This window comes from Sinocyclocheilus grahami, unplaced genomic scaffold (genome assembly GCF_001515645.1).
Source record: "Sinocyclocheilus grahami isolate Dianchi unplaced genomic scaffold, SAMN03320097.WGS_v1.1 scaffold313.1, whole genome shotgun sequence".
NCBI classification, from domain to species: Eukaryota; Metazoa; Chordata; class Actinopteri; order Cypriniformes; family Cyprinidae; genus Sinocyclocheilus; species Sinocyclocheilus grahami.
Genome location: NW_015505492.1, coordinates 1,597,094 through 1,618,158, shown reverse-complemented (window position 1 = coordinate 1,618,158; position 21,065 = coordinate 1,597,094). Strand labels below are relative to the sequence as shown.

At 40.9% G+C, this 21,065-nt stretch overlaps 1 protein-coding gene across 6 annotated transcripts in view; it reads left to right on the top strand.

Moving 5' to 3' along the window:
- The window catches only part of kat6b (K(lysine) acetyltransferase 6B), a 36,219-nt gene extending 17,974 nt beyond the window's left edge, over positions 1-18,245 (top strand). For 4 of the 6 annotated variants that reach the window (XM_016294205.1, XM_016294203.1, XM_016294206.1 and 1 more), the window contains exons 3-17: positions 2,035-2,143; positions 4,379-4,494; positions 4,668-4,749; positions 6,427-6,559; positions 7,068-7,966; positions 8,627-8,748; positions 9,232-9,332; positions 9,466-9,607; positions 10,004-10,165; positions 10,416-10,509; positions 11,361-11,592; positions 11,760-11,916; positions 13,074-13,328; positions 14,011-14,287; positions 14,382-18,245. In XM_016294205.1, the coding sequence (XP_016149691.1) occupies positions 2,035-2,143; positions 4,379-4,494; positions 4,668-4,749; positions 6,427-6,559; positions 7,068-7,966; positions 8,627-8,748; positions 9,232-9,332; positions 9,466-9,607; positions 10,004-10,165; positions 10,416-10,509; positions 11,361-11,592; positions 11,760-11,916; positions 13,074-13,328; positions 14,011-14,287; positions 14,382-16,996 (5,496 nt within the window). In that variant the 3' untranslated portion in view covers positions 16,997-18,245. The remainder of the gene's footprint in view (positions 1-2,034; positions 2,144-4,378; positions 4,495-4,667; positions 4,750-6,426; positions 6,560-7,067; positions 7,967-8,626; positions 8,749-9,231; positions 9,333-9,465; positions 9,608-10,003; positions 10,166-10,415; positions 10,510-11,360; positions 11,593-11,759; positions 11,917-13,073; positions 13,329-14,010; positions 14,288-14,381) is intronic. The other 2 variants (XM_016294208.1, XM_016294209.1) reach the window with 2 other exon arrangements.
- The last annotated feature ends 2,820 nt before the right edge of the window (positions 18,246-21,065 follow it).

Here is a 21,065-nt window from a genome sequence, read left to right as displayed (position 1 = left end):
AAATGTTTTTTTTTATTGGTCTTATGAAGTATTCTAATTTGTTGAGAGAGTGAATTGGTGGGTTTTTGTTAAATGTGAGCCAAAATCATCACAATTAAAAGAACCAAAGACTTTACTTCAGTCTGTGTGCATTGAATTTATTTAATACACGAGTTTCACAATTTGAGTTGAATTACTGAAATTAACTTTTACCATGACATTCTAATTTATTGAGATGCACCGTTATGTATATGTATGTGTGTATGTATGTATATATATACATATATACAGTGGGTACGGAAAGTATTCAGACCCCCTTAAATTTTAGCAAATGGCTGCAATATAACAGAGTGAAAAATTTAATATATTTCCGTACCCACTGTATATATATATTATTTATTAGGGGTGCAACAGTTCAACTTACTCACGGTTCGGTTTGTATCACGGTTTTAGAGTCACGGGTTCGGTACGGTTCGGTATGTGTTATGTTTAGGGAAAAAACCTGTATTGTCAAAATAAAAATAAAGAAAATAAGAACACATAATCTTAACTACAAGCAACAGCACAAAATCAATACAATAGAGCAAAGATACAAATAAAATAAACAGTGCTTTTCAGTTTTTTTAGGTTGGTCTAACATTAGTTTTTAGGTACAGAAATTGAATAAAGTAATCAAATGTAAAATAACATTGCATATTTGACTGTATAAATTAAAGATTAGTCCCTATTAAAGTTACAAAAGTTATTCAATCAAGAGCAGTGAGTGATTTCCGTGTTGTTGCTGTTTCAGCCGATTATGTCTGCCAGGATGCTCATCAAGACGGGCATTTTGACATAATTTTTGTGTGAATTTGTCCATTCAAGCACAATACTTCAAAGAGAGCTTAATATTTGCGCGCGTTCTGAGACTCGGGTTCACGCGTTTCGAATGAGCGCACACACAGATCTTCTCACTGCGCGCGTGAGTTTGCGTTTTCTGGCTCTTTAATATTTAAACTGGCCACGTGATGACGGCACAAATGACAGTTATTCCAACATGCAGCACTCGCATTGAACAAAGAGTGACTGGGTTGTCCACATTGTTTTTTTTTTTCTCTCATCGCTCTTGTTGGAATGTATTGGGAAGCCAGAATTTGTATCCCATCAAGAGAAACATGCATTAGCCGAACTCTAACAAACCAAATTACAGATGCATTGTCAGATTTAAGTTGAACTAGTGCACTAGTGCATGCCGGAGAACGGTACGGTTCGATTTTTTTACCGAGAACCGTTGCACCCCTAATATATATATATATATATATATATATTTATTTATTTATTTATTTATAAAACCACTAATAGGTTGCATTTACATTGCAAAGCAAAATTCACAGAGCTGATCATTTAGATTAGCAGCCATCCTCAGTCAGACAGCACTCAATTCCGTTTGAGTCTGTACTACCAATACTGTAGAAAGTCTAGTTGCGTTCTTAGTATCTTTTTTTTTTTTCATTTTGTTACTTGGTACTAAAGTATCAGTACGCCTAACATCCCTATAAAGTGCATTTTCGTTTAATGGAGTGATTTGAGATTGCTTTGACTCATGTTGGTACCCTTCCTCTGCCAGGAACTGCTTTATATCTGGCACCACGTATCTGTCCTCTGTAATCACATGCTTAATATCTAGCTGGCTCCCTGGGTTTGTAACCACCTGTCTATTTTGACACCCGATATGCAAACAAAGCTAATCAAAACACATGCCAAATCTTCCAATCTGTACTCATTGTCTATGCCACTCATGTGCCTTGTTTAATAATAGTCATACTGTGTTTTAAATCTTGGTGTGTGTGTGTGTACATATGATTTAAGGCACTGCACTCATTCAGCTGTTGGGGGTTTAGTTGGAGTACATCTTTAGTGTTTAGTTTTATAAAACGTAGCCTTTTTTAAAAGAGGAATTTAAAGAAATGTTGACACTTTGTTGCCAGTTATATTCAAATTAAGGTTTACATCAATTAAAAGCATGCTCTTTTTTTCTCTATCTCTCTCTCTCTCTCTCTCTCTCTCTCTCTCTAGCCACGTGCTGATCCCATACCCATATGCAGCTTCTGTTTAGGCACAAAGGAGTCCAATCGAGACAAGAGGCCAGAGGAGCTGCTGTCCTGTGCTGATTGTGGGAGTAGTGGTAAGAACCATGTTTGAACTCTCAGACTGAGTGGTGCCTATATATGGACAGTGCATCATCTGAACGTCTGTGCCAACTGGCCAAAGCAAGTTATCACATAACTAGGAATGTTATTGGTTGAAGTGTGAATCAAACTTTTTAACTAACCATTTAGCTATAACCAAACCAGAAATTTCTGTTTGGATAGCTGCTCATAATTGTCAGTTGTGTTGAAATTTTAGAAAAAAAATTGTTCGATTTTTCAGCAGTATAGTTACCGTATTTCAATCATCAGCAGTGTCAGTTGATAGCATGATCATGTGATTGAGTCAAATCCAGAAGAAAACTTGTCAGAGATAGTGATGCACCTAAATTAAAATTCTTGGCCACAAGAGAAGCTGTACATTCTGGACAATTCAAATGAAAACCAAAACTTTTGCAACTTGTTTGTAACAACTGTCGATTCTGTATCATGGGCACTAACTTCCTTCAATTGGTGTCTTCTTTCAATACCACAAAGGCTACTTTTTAAAATATTGTTTAAATAACTGTTCAAAACAGAGCTTCTACTTTTTTAGACTATTTTCTGTGTGTAAAAGGGATCACAATTCCCTCAATATTACTTTTATTTTTATTTATTTTTGTTTTTTTTATTTAATTGAATTCATTTAATTTTTGAAGGTACATCTGTACCCTAGAGTATATTACATTAGGTGTTGGTTAGTCCATGAGGCAGATAAGTGCATGTGTGCAGTCTTTTTAAAAACAGGAAATGCTCTTATTAATCAGCCAGGATCCAAAAGGAAAATGCAAACTCAAAATATGCATTCTATTTTTAAGTATTTGAATTGCCACACATTGTGCATGCACAATTAGGAAAAACAAATCTGAACTCAATTTGCAATGGAGTTTGAATTTTGACCGCAATATGCTTTCACTGTCTTGTATAAGATTGATGCGCAGCAGTGTTTTCTGTCCATCTGCATTTCTCTGCACGCCTCTTATCATCTCGCATCAGAGCAGTTGTGTGTGTGTCTTATCAACTATAAACACACTTTCTGACAAGACATCATCTTCATTAACCAGTGTTTGCATTAAATATGTTTAACTGGATCATTTTACATGCAGACTGCTTTTTTTCCATGTCTAAATTTCTGGTCAATCTGCTTAATTTGCGGTTTATGTTTTCAGTTTTCAGTCAGTTGTCTTTTTTTGGCCCTAAAACACCATTTTCAGTTAATCAGATTTTGGTGCATCACATGTCAGAGTGCAATGAGAATGATGTATAAATCTTTGAAACAGCCCAGGAAATGATGATGAGACGGAGAAAGATGGTAGCTTATATGCAAGTGTTTTCTTGTTTGGGATCATGTGTGTAGGGCTTTATGTTTGAGAAATGTGGTAAAAGATCTTCAGGAAGGATGCTTGAAGCCTGGAGAAGGCAGATTTTGTGTTTAACAACTATAAAAATTGTCTGTTCTGTAGAAGTATTGGCAGAAGGGTTTTACACAATCACAGATGGATTCAAGCTGAAAGGTGTGCAGTTTATAAGATGTTTTTTTCCCCCGCTTCAAGTTCGCTTGTTTCTTTTACTCTAATTTATTTATTTTTTCCCTCCTCCAGACAGAATTGCCATGTTCCTGTTAAATTACCTGCTCTTATGTCGTAATTTGTTTTGAACAGTGATTTTGAAATGCCACAAGGAATTGTTCTCCCGGTGACATTTTTATGGCTGAGTTTGACTTAACAACGCAGAGGTGGTTTTCATTAAGTGTTCATGAAAGTATAGAAAATGTGCTCCCACTGTAAACCGCAGCTGGTTTGCAGCCCTCAGGGATAGGAGTGCATGCTTTTACATGACTATAACGGATCGACTGCCATTACGGTGTGCGCGCGTACCATTTCTGCCTCGTTAAGATCAAATTATCCTTAATTAGCCGCTCAGAAGTGTTTGATAATACAGTGCTTTTAGACACCAATTTTGGAAAGTCTTCACGCATGGTTTTTCGCATTGTTGAGGCCACGTGTAAATATTTAACTGATCCACGGTCGGGGGAATCTTTCATTTGTTTCGTTTTGATGTTCTCTCTCCGCTTGATTAAGTCTCTGTTAACATTTATCCTGTAATGTTTCAGCAAGGGCTTTTGTGTTTCCTGCCAAAGTTAAAGGATTAGGTAATGTCGCTCTTTTAATTGAGCATGTTTGGAGACTCTCTCTCTAAAGCCTGTTTGTTTTATTCTACATTTCTCCTCAAAGGCCATCCATCATGCCTGAAGTTCTCCGCTGATTTGACTGCAAATGTCAAGGCCCTGCGATGGCAATGCATCGAATGCAAAACATGCAGTTCCTGTCAGATTCAGGGGAAGAATGCTGTAAGTTCTTTTCAAATGCACTGATAGGCTTGGCCCAGTTCCTGCTGACATCTTTTATAGTGTCAGAGCGCTGCTTGTGTGAAATTTTTACTGCAGGATGTTGTTTACTTGTATTGTGTAGATTGCATCTTTTTTTTTTTTTGTCTTACTCGTTTCTGTGTGTGTGGATCCAGGACGAGATGCTCTTCTGCGACTCCTGTGACAGGGGTTTCCATATGGAGTGTTGTGACCCACCGCTCTCCAGAATGCCAAAAGGTACATTAGGCTTTTGTTTGCCTCTGTGGATGTTTCCATTCTCAAGGTGAAGCTGTTAAATGTGCCATTACACACAGGCTTCTGGTTACATAATAGTAAGATGATATGTAGCTTGCATCCTGAACTATTTAGTGTACTTCTTGACTTATCGTACACCTTCTTTTGTTCCACAGACATTTTCCTCTTTTGTTTTTTATCCGCCATCTCTATCTTTCTGTCGTCGCTCGGCTCGGCTAATGTCCATCCTGTGCACTGAGCGCTTTCTCTCTCTCTCTCTCTCTCTCTCTCTCTCTCTCTCTCTCTCTCTCTTCCCCCTCCCTCCCTCTCTTTCCAGTCTCTTTCTCGTTGTCAATGATTTCGCCTCTGGCTTGCAAATGACTGTGCTTGTCCTTTTCAGTTAATGGCAGTTTGTCTGAAATGGGCATGTAAGTGCCAAGATAAAAAGGGAGCAGCATCATAAAGTGTTTCAATAGAGCAGAACAGGTTCATTTCACTTAATTTTACAAGAGCCTTCAGTGCTGAATGTCTGAAACTGCTGGAGGGAGGTGACATTCTGCCATGAGAAATCCCGTCAAATTTAATTTGGGTTTTGTTATGGGTGAAATGCAAATGCATTAACTAAAACTTGTATGTTAAGGATGTCAATTTAACACATTAAATTAGTGTGATTAATTATAGCAAAAATAACACGGTTAATCATAGCAAGAGACGCTAACAGAAAAGCGAGACCAAAGACGTCTGTCTGCATTTCTGCTATAAGAACACTTCCAGTGTGAATGGCCCTGTGGAACTTTGCGACAGTCTACTGCAGACACAATGACGAACTTTTATTAATGTGACTGCAAATTATATTCACGTGGATTGTTATTCAGCAATAGATGTTTTTTATGGAAAAAGCCAAACAGCATAATGACTAAGACACTTTTTCTAATATCAGGCCTCAAATCATTAGTCTACCTGTCTGAGAATTGAGGCTGTTTTTCTTGTTTTCTCAATATAAAATTTGTCAAGAGTTTCATTTATTTTCTTTATATCAAGATCACAAGAATACAGAACATGTATAATGCTCAGCCTCTGTTAGCTTCTGTATCTTTATTCTTTTTTGCAATTCCATTTGGTCACCACTATGAAATAGCTCTCTATTGTAGGACGTGATGCTTATCTTGTGAATCAGTGCCACGTATTTCTGCACAAGATATCTGAGAGCTTCAGTTCTACACTGAACATCAGTGCAAATTTAGCTTTAATTAGTTGCGTGAAATCTGATAAACTAAAGGTCTAATCATTCAATTTGTGTTCATTTATTATTTTCCTCTCTAAAGAGGATGAGAAGGCTGAAGCCATGTCAGGAAAAGAGCACCCCACACAACTTCAAAGCCATTTATTCAGTGCTTCCTTGTTGGTATGTTGCCTGTAGAAAGCTTGTTTTTCTCTGCTCTGTTTCTTTTCTTCTAAAGACAGTGGAAATGAAGGAAAAGGCACAGAGGGTCATCTCTGCTCAGCACTACAAAGACATATCTGAAAAGTGTCACGGCTGCAGACATGATGAACCATCCTTGAAATGCTTCTTTCTTTTTGTCTCCTCCTCTCTCTCTCTCTCTCTCTCTCTCTCTCTCTCTCTCTCTCTCTCTCTCACTCTTTCGCTCTCTCTCTCTCTTTTCCCTGGACCTCCCACAGGAATGTGGATCTGCCAAGTATGCAGGCCAAAGGAGCAGGAGGGAAAACGGTTGCTACACAAGGCAGCAGCCCAGATCAAAAGGCGATATGCAAAGCCAGGAAGGCCAAGAAAAAATCTAGCACATCCAACAGTGTACGATAACTCATTTCATCTATCTTGTTCATTATGCTTCAGGCTTAAGGTTACAGGTCTCACAATCAGTATGTTGCCTAAACTGTAAATGCTCTTTTTTTTGATGGCCTACTCTGATTTTTGTCCTTCACAACCTTGCCTTGAGAGTATATGTAGGTTTCATACCCTCTCATCCAAAAGGTTTAAAATTAGCATGGCTGCTACAATGTACTTTTAGCCTGGGGCATTCTTTGCAAGTCTATTTTTAACATATGGCTGTGTAGTAAAGCTCAGTCAGAACGCTGTCAGTCAGACTGGGTGAGTCTGGGTCAGCAAGCTTTTAAATGTGCAAGACCTGAGGGATTACATCTTTCCTAAAGGCTTGATTATGAGCCCTGATAGACACAGTGGAGCGTGTTGTTGAAACTGTGAAATCAGGGCTCAGGCTTAGTCACAGTCGAAATGTGCACACTGATTCTCGTTCATTTGTGGCTAGTGTTCTAAATGCAACCATTGTCTGCTTTCACAGGTCTGACAGTGGCGGTCCGGGATCTGTTGAGCTGTCTGAAAAAGCACGGCATGGTAGGGGTTCCATAAGCACTTTCTGTACCCCACCCTCATCAAGCACCTTTATACCCACCACAGACGGCAGGAGTCTCACTGACTCCCTCACATCCACACCCACCCTCACTACGTTGCCCCCAATCAACAAGAAAACCAAAGGTCTCATTGACGGGCTTTCCAAATTTTTCACGCCATCGCCCTTGGGTCGCCGGTTGCACGGTGAGGCGTCGGGCTCCTCGAAACAGCACAGGCCGAGGAAACGAGGCTATCGGAAATGCCATGGCAGTGTGACGATGCCAGGTGTGAGGTTAAACGCCCCGTCTAGCGTTCTCCTTACCCCGTCCCCTTCACAAGGACACAGCCCCATCTCGCTGAACCCCACCCAGTCGTCCTCGCCCTCCTCCGCCCACTCCCCCCACAGCTCCTCCTCTCAGTCTAGCGGCCCATCCCTCAGTAGCCTCCCAGGCAACAACCAGCTGAAGGGACTCTTTGATGGACTGTCTCATATCTTTACCACTCAGGGACAGTCCCGGCAAAAGGGACTCCCCAGCTACGCACCGCCCAAGCGAGCGCGCCGCAGCCAGGACGTTTCCACCTCACCCAAACCGTCCCTGCAGCTTCAAGGAAAGAAGTCTGTCAAGGGTTTCGGTAGTAAATTAGCATCCCTGTCCAGTTCAGCCTCAGGATGGGCGCCCAAGCGAGGCCGGCCATTTAAGTCGGCGCTCCATTTCAAACGAACTCCCTTCTTGAGAAAGCACAAGGTGCTAGGCAGGTTTAGGTTTAAGGCCTCCCCGCAGAGGGAGAACATCACACCAGGGAAGGGCAGATTGGCAGACGGAAGAGTAAAACCAGACCCAAACCATGGTAAGCACAGGGCCTGAACCTCCAAATGGCCGACTGGCTTTTTCATCTTCAACCGTTTTACTCATCTTCCTCATTTTTTTAAAAGCAAAATAACATGGATTTTTGTTTTTCAACTAATACTACATCTCTGCATTTTTGTTTTTAACCTTTTTCTTCAATCTTTTTTTATTATTAATTCTGAAGCCACTAAAGCCTTAGATTTCTGCTCTCTGCTCACGTCCTCATGCTGCTCACACCTGCCTCTCAAACCCAAGTTATTAATGCTTTTTCCCTTTAGTAACAAGCACTTTAATGTAAAGTGTTTGCATTTCAAATGACCCTTGCTCCTGGTTTGGTTCCCTCTCAACCTCTGCACAAATGGAGTATTTGTTTAGAGGTCACTGTTGCCTAGAAACAAACTGTGATGTGTGGTTAGAGGTTTGAGGTTAGTGTGTTGGCCAGCAATGTTGATATGAGCCTTTCCTATCTGCCTTCCTTTCCATGGCTGTAGTGATTTGCATGCTAGCAGTTGTGATTTTGAATGCGTGCTATCGAGTCGAAGTTAGTTAGTGCTTGTTTATAATAGCTTTGGGTTTTGTTGTGTCAGCATCTTTTCAGTTCTTTTGTGCTATATTCTGCAAATATTGACTTTTAAAGGTCCTTTTTTCTGACCTCTCACAGCCTTTAATGCCGAGAGATGCTCAAGAAGAGAACCACAGGAAGGAAGGATAACTTCACTCAATGACCACGTGGCTGAAGAAGATCTGAAATTGTTCAGACGCATCAAGGAGATTACAGCAAAGGTGTGGAGAGTAAACCACCCATTATCAACAGAAGAGAAGGTTTAAGAGCTAAATAAAAAGCTTGATAGTTGAAGAAATTAAGACCTAAATATTGCTACTGTAATTTTACAGTTGTACTGTAAAATATTAATAATGATCTTTTTCTTAAATATTTTACAGTGGTAATTTGCAATAGTAATATTGCATTTTTATTATTTATTATTCCCTCCTAAAAGTCAAAAGACCAGACTGGGAGACCAATTAATAGGGTAGCACAACCCTATTAACTGGTCTCCCAGTCTGGTCTTTTGACTGGTTTTGGGCATTTTTCTTACTGAGAGACCAGCATAAGTCACCTTAGCTTAGCCTGGTTTAAGTGAGCTTTATTTGAGCATCTGGACACAACCATTGGCAAACACCTTAGCATTGTGGCTGTATTATAAAAATCAAATTCTTTTAAGTATTTTAATTCTGTTTCTAACTTGTGATTTATTTCAAAAACAGAAAGCTGGTGACGATCAAGGACAATCCCCTCCTTTGATTGAGTTTGGAAAATATGAAATACAAACTTGGTATTCCTCACCATACCCTCCAGAATACTCAAGGTAAGTCTGAAATTAATTCAGAAACATTTTTTACAAGCAAATGTAAACTAGTATGTGATTTTTAGAGTTTCTCCCTGCTCTTGTTGGTTATGCCACATTCTTCATTATAATTAATTGCTGCTCACCTCCTCAGATTACCGAAGCTTTATCTCTGCGAGTTCTGTTTAAAGTACATGAAAAGCCAAGACATTCTGCAGAGGCATTCAAAGAAATGTGGGTGGTTTCACCCGCCAGCTAATGAGATCTACAGGAAGGATAACCTCTCTGTGTTTGAGGTCAGTGCTTGCTCTTAAATCTTGCACAAGGGGCACATGCACAACTTCATCCGCATCCTAATTTATCATCTGCATTTGCAGTTAAAACAAGAGGGGGTTATGTCCAGAGATTAAAGGCTATGAAGTGCCAAGCTTGTCGAAAGACACATCTCCGCATCATGGATGAGAACTGGACTTGCATGAATTAATCATGTCAGATTAAGCCAGTTCTTCAAGGATCTTGTTTGTCTAGTGAACATGAAATGCATCGATTTTAGCAGGCCTCCAAAAGTGTTAAAGACCTTTCATTGCACTCTGTTTATGAGTTGTGATCTTCACAGGTGCTCCACTAGCAGGAGCTGCCCTTGTATGACATACCTGACTCTAACTGTTTCCCATTTTGTCGTCTTTGCTCAGGTTGATGGAAATATCAGCAAAATTTTCTGCCAAAACCTTTGTTTGCTTGCAAAACTTTTTCTGGATCACAAGACTTTGTATTACGATGTGGAGCCTTTTCTCTTCTACGTTCTAATACAGAATGATGAGAAGGGTTGTCATCTTGTTGGATACTTCTCAAAGGTATTACAACCCTTAAATTTATCTAATCCTATGACAGTTGAGTAAGAGTAACAGCGGGTTATCTAGTGGGTTGCTAAAGATAGCATTTCTTGTACGGTGCTCATTTTTGCATCTGAACCTTTTCTGCAATATGTTTGAATGGTTTTGTGTGGTTGTTTGGTTCAGGTCAGGACAACGGCAGGTGCAGTGAATTGCTAATGCGTTGGCAGTGCGCTGACACACTCTATCTTTCTCTCTTTCTCTCCCACAGGAAAAGCTTTGCCAGCAGAAGTACAATGTCTCCTGCATAATGATATTGCCTCAGTACCAAAGGCAAGGATTTGGGAGGTTCCTCATTGATTTCAGTAAGTTATTCATTAACTGGTTTGGAAGTCTTATGAGATGTGAGCATAAGATTGTTTGTATCATTAACAGATGCTTCTGTGCTCTGCATGAAAGCAAAAAGAGGATCTGTTTCAGACTATGTCATGATGGAAAGACTGCCTGTTTCCTTGTACTGAGTACTGGGTTTGAATCTCCTTATGTTCAGTTGAATGTAGTGCATGGTATAATTTGTTTGCTTGTGAATGTTTTGATTTGCTCGCTGTGTGGAATCAGAAGAGCATTTGCATACTTTGTGTTAATGCAAAAGTCTAAAATACTTGGATCTAACTCTGACTTTGCTTAGAGCAAGATCAGCTCAAACTTTAACCAATCAAAAAAGACCAAATATTTTCTTGATATGTAAATTAATAACCCTTATGAGTTTAAAATTGAAATTACATATTTATATACACGTGTGTGCGTGCGCTCATGTACAGTTAGTGGTTATGTCACTGGACTGGACTGTTTTTTTTGTCTTAAAATATTGTACTGTAATATTGCTTTTTTTTAACGTAACACTGACATCACAAGAATCGAGACAAATCTTTAGCCATTAGAATCAAAACCACAATCATTAAATTCCTTACATATAACTGTTTGGCTTTGATGAGAAACTCACTTTGGTTATGTGTAAAATATAATTCAATTCAAACTTGTGAAATGTGCCTCAAGACCTTAAAAAGCTGCACATAAACATTACTCCATGTCTTCATAAATTGTGATTGAGCTGTTTTATGTTTTGTCAAAGTGACACTCAAACCCGATCTGACAACAATACTCATAAACAATCTTTCCTCAACTCCTCTCTTTCTTTCTTTTCCTGTCTTTCCAGGTTACTTACTTTCCAGGCTAGAGGGCCAGGCTGGCTCCCCAGAGAAGCCTCTATCTGATCTGGGTCGTCTGTCCTACTTGGCTTATTGGAAAAGTGTCATACTGGAGTACCTGCACAACCACCCAGATAAGAGTGTCAGCATCAGGGGAATGAGCCGAGCCACGGGCATGTGTCCACATGACATCGCTACCACACTTCAGCAGCTCAACATGATTGATTTCCAGGATGGCAGGTGGGTTTGACTGTGGTGGTATCTGTCAATCTGACAATTCACTCACATGCTTTCAGTACACTGCATCATCTCAAATCATCTGGTGGACACAGTATGGCTATATTTGCATGTACATCAATAGCAAATTACAATTTCTGTTTTTAATATTTCCTAACATGTTTGTCTAGGTTTGTAATCGTTCAAAGGCATCAGCTGATTGAGGAGCATATGGATAGACTTAGAATGAAGCCAAGGCTTCATGAGGTTGAACCTGACTGCCTGAGCTGGACTCCAGTTTCAGTCTGCAGAAGCCCTCCAGGGGAGCTGAAGAGTGCTATAGCACAGGTAGGCTTAAAGGTCTATTCATGATTTGATCGGACTGAACACACCTGATTTTAGTGAACACAGTTTTTATTTGTTTGTCTGTCCAAGTACAGAGTGCTCTAACACTTAAAGCTAAACGATCAAGGATTTCTTGTTAAATAAAATCAGGCTTCTGTCATTCTTCCCTCTGTTGACTTCATGTCCACAAACAAAGAAAAGATCTATGGCAGCTCAGGTTTCTTTTTGTTTTCAAATACGTGTCTTGAAAGACTTTCTACTCACTATCAGTGATCACGTTGTTGTGGTAATCACCCACAGGTATACCTATAATGTTTCAAATGTCAAAAAAGCCCCCAGAAGTATGCATTGTACCTTAATGTTGCTAAATTCATAGAGGGTGAACCCTCTGCAACCTTTATATAAATATACAAGAAACATCTAGGTGGTTTTCCTAGCATATACAGAGATTTGATCAGTATGTTCCACAGGGTGACTTGAAGTCCAGTTTATAATTACATCTGTCTCGCATGAAATTACTATGTTCTGTATGCATTGTTAATGTTTGCCGCAGATAATGCTGTGGAAACAGCAGATTTTGTAAAATGCCCCGTTATTGTTTCCTTTTGGCCTCTGACACAGCCTGACTCTTTTTGCATAATGCTGAACTCGGCCATAATTGGTAAGATGATCAAAGGCTGTTCTGGTGGCTGAGTCTAAAATCAGAGCTTATGTTTTTAATTCAAACCTATTCAATAGGCAGATCATGATGATTACATTGAGCGCAGGTCACTCATTCCTTCCTTGGCTCTGCATTATTAGCTACAAGATGATGCTTGCATGAAAAGTTAGCTAAATTTATCCCATCGTTTGCCTTTCAGGAGTTCAGGGTGAGTTCACAGAGATAGCTGAAAGCACTTTCGACAGTAACCCAGCTTCCTAAGTGACCTAAATCAAAGCCCTGTATTATTAATGCCTCTGAATGTCCCATGAAATGTAATCTTCCACAGCTGCTTAAAAATAAATGTTGCTGAGATCAACGACTAATCAAGAGACAATCTCTGCACTGCAGGGGCGCTGCGGAAGCAAAACGGCTAGCTGAGATGTTATTTGTCTGCTTGGCTTTAGCCTGTACAGAGCGGCTCAGACGAGCTCATGTGTGTGTTTTTGTGGCACAACAGGCAGGAGACCGTCGTGCAGGCTGTAGTGCGTCGACCAGGAATTTGGCAACGGGGATGGGCTACACTAGCACAAGACTTCCACTAACCAAGTGCAAGAACTTCAGCAGAAGATACTCAGACCCACTGTTTGCCAATAGCGCTGGGAAAGAGTTCGAAGTGAGCGAAGAAAGCAGCAGTGATGACGATGATGACAACAATGATGATGGTGAAGACAGTGCAATCAAATCCCAGTCTGGGCAGGGGCTCAAACGAAAGGTAAACATCAGAATAAATGGTAGTGTGCATGTCTGTAGCTCTCTGTGTATCATCATTGTTCACATTGAATTTCCCTCATCATTTGGGAAGCGTATTTAGTTGGATGCAAATAGATCCAAAACTATCCATTAGTCAGACATTTCCATCAGTCCTTAAGTCCATAATTAAGTAATACTGCTTTTGTGATTTCTGTGGGAAATCTTGGTTCTGTATCACCAAGTAATGCTGCAGATTATTTGCATTGGAGTACTGCTATCCCAGAATACCTGGGGGAGAGTATGTTGTGAGGAACTTGCGGTCAGCTTGATTCTGAACACTCTCATTTGAGGTTTTGGGCAGGTTAAGCTTTCCAAATGAATGGCCTGTGGTGTAGGCACTGTGGTCTAAATGATGGGCTTTTGCATTTAGATCATGAAGCAACCCATTCACAACGCAGCCATATTTCCCTATGTTTAGCATCACCCTTGACCGTATCTGTCTCCTCCAAACCTGTGCTTTTTGGATTAAAGGCCACCAGGGACAGTTCGACAAAAAAGTGGCCAACTCTTGCTATGACAGTTGTTAAGTCTAACAGTCTTTGACATCTCCCTCTATTTATTCCATTTGCAAGCACAAGTTGCTATATGCACCTCTCTGTTAAGTGAATAGCCCCCTTAAATGTGTCGGGGGTTTTTTTTCTTAGCGGGCTCCAACTCTGCGACGGAAGAGAGGGCGAAGGAGAACACGAATCAACAGCAGTGTCACGACCGAGACCATCTCAGAGAGAACAGAGGTGCTAGATGAGCCATTCGAAAACTCTGATGTAGAAAGCCCTCTGCCACAGCCCAGTAGGAGGGGTGGCAGTGAAGATGAGGAAGAGGAGAAGAGCCAGAGATTAGCCATGCGTCGGCCTGGAAGACCAAGGAGATATGAAGATGACAATCACTCAAATCAATCTAAAAAAGAAGGGAATGTGGAAGGTAAAGCCATACATGTTAATATTTACAACATACTGTTTTGTTGCATGTTTGAAAGATACATTTACATGGAACATCTTTTTTTGTGTTTCTGAAGCAGTGAAAATGGACAATCCTCGACCTCTAAAACGGAAGAAAGGCTGGCCCAAAGGTGTCAAACGAGGCCCTCCCAAATGGAGACTAAAGGAGCGCAAAATGGGCTTTAAGCTCAACCTCTACACACCTCCTGAGACGCCAATGGTCACAGTGGAGCAGGAGCAGGAAGAGGAGCAGGATGCCAGCCCTGCCTCCTTCTCAGGACCATGCGAGTCCATTAGAGAGCCCAGACCAGAGGACCCAGAGCTGGACCCCTCCGATTCAGAGCCCCACAGTCCCGAGCCACCCGAGTCTCACAAAGCAAATGAGAGTAAGCCGACAGACAAATCTGACACGGTAGAAAATTCACCCTGTGCTGATGAGACCAGTGAGACAAAATCAGGTCCAATCGATGATGCTGAAGAGTCAACTCAAAATACAGAGGAAGTCAAAGACCTGAAGCCAGAGGGTGAAGCAGAAGGCAGGGTTTGTAAGGGCTCAGGTGAACGAGATGAAGAAGAGGATGAGGAAGAAGAGCCAGAACCATCTCATGTGGACGATCATGATGCGGACGATGAAGATGACAGCCATGAGCAGAGAATAGACGACCCTGTGCCACTACCAGAAAAAGACCTTACGGAAGCCCCAGAGCCAGTTCCAACTCCTAGTAATAACAATAAAAATCCTGACGTTCAGCCGAGCCCTGTGGACCCACCGCCTAATTGCTCAGAGGAGCTTGCGTTTGAAAGCACTCTCGTGAGCTTGGGCATGCAACAGGGTGACACTGTGGACTCGGATCACCCTCCAGACTCCGAAACCGAGGAAGAGGATAACAGTCAGAGGCCTGAAGAAAAGCATATGGGCCCACTGACCCCGGCAATAAAAGAGGACCATAACATTTGCCCTGAGCTTGACATGGAGACGGCCCAAGCAGTGCAGTCTCTAACTCAAGAGTCTGAGCAGGAGAGGCACTTTCAAGATTGCACGGAGACTCAGGAGGCCTGCCACAGCCTACAGCGATATGTTCACGTTGAGCAGAGCCCTCAGATGACTCCCGTGGACGACTGCCAGCAGTCCGATCACAGCAGTCCTCTGTCTTCTGTCCATTCTCACCCGAGCCAATCTGTACGATCAGTCAACAGTCCAGCGGTGTCCATTTTAGAAAGTGGCTACACGCAGATCAGCCCCGATCAGGGCACCGTCTCGGTGCACTCGCTTCATAACAACATGGAGACTAGCCCAATAATGGATGTGCCCTCTGTGTCGGACCACTCTCAGCAGGTGGTGGACAGTGGCTTCAGTGACCTAGGTAGCATCGAGAGCACCACAGAGAATTACGAGAATCCCAGCAGTTATGACTCCACGCTGGGTAACAGCATTTGTGGCACGGGAGCAGGAGCGGGCGCCTCCTCCCAGAGCAGCTGTTCCTATGGCAACCTCTCCTCTGGTGGCAGCCACAGTCAGAGCAGCTGTGCTGTGTCCCAGCAGATGGCTGGTCCTGTGGCGAACAATACTGGCGCTTGCAGCATGCTCCAGCAAACCAGCATGAGCTCCCCTCAGGGATGCAGTGTGAAGTCTCCGCAAGGCTGTGTGCCGGAGAGGCAGCCCAGCCATCCGCACGGACACGGCCACGGGCATAGCCACAGTCACCACCACAGCCATCACCAGCACCATCCGCACCATCAACATCACCAACACCCACAACACCAGTACCAGCAGCCTCTGTCGCATTGCTCCATGCCGGCCAGCTTCCCTCCACCCATGCAGCTGCCCGACATCCCAGAGTCCAACAACCCATCCGGCAACCTGGGCCTGTATGACCGAATGGGCCAGGGAGAGTATGGAGGTGGACACTACGGTCAGCACTCAGCTACGTTCAGCCTGCATAAGCTACAACAGCTCACCAATACCATCATGGACCACTCCTTGCCCTTCAGCCATTCTGCCTCGCACTCCATCTCATCCTATGCAAACAACAACGGCTCGTTGTCCACGCAGCTCGGCCCTCACAATCCCGCGCTGGTGTCGCTGTCGCAAGCTGGCGGAGGCCCTCAGTCGCAGGCTACCGTGACTCCTCCGCCCAACATGACTCCACCGCCCATGATGTTGCAGCGCAACATGGCTACACCCAACATGAACCTGGCCCAGTCTCAGAGACTGCAGACGCAAATGGCCCCCAAGAATCACCACCACCACCCTGTGTCCATCCGCTCCAAATCGGCCCCTCTGCCGCCCCATCACCAGCAGCAGATGTACGGTAGGGGTCCTCAGACTGTGGCCATGCAGGCTCCCGGGAGGACGCTGGCTATGCCACCGCGGATGAACATGGGAGTGAACCTCATGCCCGCTCCGGCTTACAATGTCAACTCGATGAACGTGAACGTCAATATGGCGATGAACACTTACAGAGTGACGCAGCCCATGATGAACGGGGGCTACCATGGCAATCCTACCTATATGAATCAATCTCCACAGTACTCTATGCAGATGGGCATGATGGGTACTCAGCCTTACCCACAGCAGCCCATGCAGGCCCCTCCCCATGGCAATATGATGTACAGCCCAGCAGGTCATCATGGTTATGTGAACACTGGCATGTCCAAACAACCCTTAAACGGGCCTTACGTGAGACGATAATCAACGGCCTGAAAGTGAAGGGTCGTGACGTTGCAAAGTCAGCTAGTTGACTTGAGGTATTTAGTTTGTTCTTATTTTCATGGTTAATGTTCGCTTTTATGGATCTTTCTGAAAGAACCAGCACTTGGTAAGAATGCAAAAAAAAAAAAAGTTTTGTTTATTGGCTAAATTTTAGCTTTTCTCCCCTGATTATGGGAAGCCTTACAGCATAAGATTTAAAATGTAACATTTATGTAAGCGTAATTCTCCCCCGAACTGCATTGCAGTTGAATGGAGGTTACATTTTCTTTAAGTTGGAACCTGCATTATGGAACCTTTAAATGTGCCTGCATTGTATGTTTTTTGGACAAAAGAGCCTTTTCAATGTACCTTTAGCAATCGCAAGGTTATATATGTAAGTCTGTACTCATGCCTTCATATTATTTAAATTATTGTAAATCTACTTTTATATTTTTTTAAATGTAAGGTTATACTTAGCATGCTATAACGTCTTTGTTAGTGACAGTGCATCAAAGTAGTACTGTACAGTGTTGTGCTTAATAGCAAGCAATTTTATATTAAATGTATGGCCTTGGTTAGGTTTCCCTCTTATGGAAGGAAAAATTAAACTCTATTTTTGTTGATTCTAATACTGTAAAGATTTGAAAACATCGAAAATCACGTTCGGCTTGGAAGGTTCTATTGCTAATTGTGTATAATTTGTTACTTGATAACAAGTTTCTTTACCTGAGGCAGCTTTCTGTTTTTTATACAATTTAAAGCAATTTCTGTCACAATAGCAAAGAACAGTCAATGTCAGTATTTGTACTTGTAGAAATCTAAATCAAAGGGGAAGGGGAAACGAAACCATTTCAAATGGGGCAGAGTTGCAAAATTATTATGAGTGTCAATTTACTCCAAAGTTGGTCTTTTATGAAATGCCTTTAAACTTACATTTTCATTCCATCTGTAGATTTTTTTTATCTTTATGAAACATCTGATTTATATTTTACTGAAATGTAGAGCAGTAGCCTTGTTGATAGACAAAACAGATGGCATGTAAAAAGGTAAATTGTATCGGTGTCTGTTTGTATAGCTTATTTTGTAGCCTTTGTACCTGTACAGAATGGCAGTTTGACGTAAGAGGGATATCCTGACTGTACTAATTAACAGAGCAACAGTCCTGTATTTATGCGTTACCTTTTTAGTCGGTCACTTAAATGCTGTACATTTTAGCAGAAAATAAATTATGATGAGCCACTGACAGACTTAAAAGTGTGTATGGACTCTGTTTTTGTCTCATGCTTATCCACACTCGTACTTTTTCTTGAACGGATCTATTACAGCCAACAGATTTTCTAACGCATTATGGTTGGAAACAATCTTGTTGAGTGCAGGGACTACTGAATAGACAAACGGATGCTTTTGACTGTAGAGGATGGATACATTTAGCTGGAAAACACTAACATGTATCTAATGCAACAGCACAGCTGCCTTGGCAATAAAAATTCACCTGACTACAAATATTAAGTATAGTGTGCTCGAGCCAAAGGAAGTACCTTTATTTTTTAGACCACATAATCCTGCGGTACAAACATTACAAATCAGTAAATATGAGCTGGATGTGTGTCAAAGAAATTTCATATTTCCTTATGCTTTATCTGTAAACCTTTAACCATTCCTTAAATGACGAACTAATCGACTTTAATCCAAATGGTCTAAACTAAAGTACAGAGATCAAACCATTTTAGGATAATCCAATTGAATTCCAGTTCACCTTCCATTTTCCAATGGGTTTTACACTCATAAAAATGTATCGGTCACTGATATTAGTGCTGACTTCATAGGTCAGCGCTAATAATCCAACAAGAGAGCACTGTTCTCTCCTGGGAGAAGCTGCATCAGGAACACTTGCCTCCATCAGTTCTGCTTTTTGGGCCTCTCATTTGAATTCTACATAGCTCACTTGACTGAGTCCTTGAATACCTGTTACTTCCCTCTTATCTAAAGAGATTTAACATGCCCTGTCTCTCTCTTTACTTACTTTCTGCTTTGCTGAGTGCATGGTCAATAAATTGAGCTCCAGGGTAGAGAAACTCCGAGAGGTTTAAAGTAGCTAAGTCTTTTGCCTCCACTCCATAGTAATCAATGTTCAAGCCTAGGTAGCATTAGCAACATTATTCCATTTCCCCTCTGCCGCGTTGAGAACGTTTCATTCCTTGTTTCTGAAGTTGATGGCAATCTAGAGTTGTCTTCCATCGAACCAAATACTTTAACCTAATTTTATCTCTTTTACATGTTAATCTGTTTGACATAGTGTTGCTAGTAGCATTACTATCTTTTTCACTAATTTAGACATGGAACTGACGAGACAAAAGTTTAACTTTTTGGAAGGTGTGTGTCCCATTACGTCTGGTGTAAAAGTAACACTGCATTTCAGAAAAAGAACATCATACCAGCATTAAAATATGGTGGTGGTAGTGTGATGTCTGGGGCTGTTTTGCTGCTTCAGGACCTGGAAGACTTGCTGTGATAAATGGAACCTTGAATTCAGCTGTTTACCAAAAAATCCTGAAGGAGAATATCCGTGACCGTGATCCGTGACCTAAAGCTGAAGCGAACTTGGGTTCTGCAGCAGGACAATGATCCAAAACACACCAGCAGTCCACCTCTGAATGGCTGAAGAAAAACAAAATGAAGACTTTGGAGTGGCCTAGTCAAAGTCCTGACCTGAATCCTATTGAGATGCTGTGGCATGACCTTAAAAAGGCGGTTCATGCTCGAAAACCCTCCAATGTGGCTGAATTACAACAATTCTGCATAGATGAGTGGACCAAAATTCCTCCACAGCACTGTAACAGACTCATTGCAAGTTATCGCAAACGCTTGATTGCAGTTGTTGCTGCTAAGGGTGGCCCAACCAGTTATTAGGTTTAGGGGGCAAACACTTTTTCACACAGGGCCATGTAGTTTTGGATTTTGTTTTCCCTTAATAATAAAAACCTTCATTTAAAAACTGCATGTTGTGTTCACTTGTTATCTTTTACTAATATTTAAATTGGTTTGATGATCTGAAACATTAAAGTGTGACAAACATGCAAAAAAATAAGAAATCAGGAAGGGGGCCAACACTTTTTCACACTACTGTGTATATATATATATACACTGCCATTCAAAAGTTTAGGATCAGTAAGATTTTTTATGTTTTTTAATGGAGTCTCTTGTGCTCATCAAGGCTGTGTTTATTTGATCAAAAATACAGAACATTTTTAATTATATATAATTAGATTATATCAATTTCTAATATTGGTTTTCTGTTTTAATATACTTTAAAATAGAATTGATTTCTGTGATCAAAGCTGAATTTTCAACATCATTACTCCAGTCTTCAGTGTCACATGATCCTTCAAAATTCATTCTAATATGCTGATTTATCAGTGCTGGAAACTGATACTTTTTCTGGATTCTTTTATGAATAAAAAGTTAAAAACAACAGCATTTATTTAAAATTAAAATCTTTTCTAACAATATGAGTCTTTACCATCACTCTTTAACCATTTAACACATCCTTGCTGAATAAAAGTATTCATTACTTTCAAAAAATGAAAGAAAAAAAATGCATTGAGGGTATATATAGTGTATATTGTAACACAAGATTTCCATTTTGAATAAATGATTTTTTTTAAATATATAATTCATAAAAGAATCCTGATAAACATATCAGGTTCCAAAAAACATGAAGCAGCCCAACTGTTTCCAACATTGATAATAAATCAGCATATGAGAATGATTTCTGAAGGATCATGTGACACTGAAGACTGGAGTAATGATGCTGAAAATTCAGCTTTGCATCACCAGGAATACATTATATTTTAAAGTATATTAAAATAGAAACTGTTGTTTTTAATTGCAATAATATTTCACAAAAGAACAGGGTTTTTGTTCTGTATTTTTGATCAAATAAATAGCCTTGATGAGCACAAGAAACTTCAGTAAAAAATATTTAAAATCTTACTGATCCCAAACTTTTGAACGGTAGTGTTATATAATGTGTATATATAGTCACAATTTTTATTATTTTATTATTTTA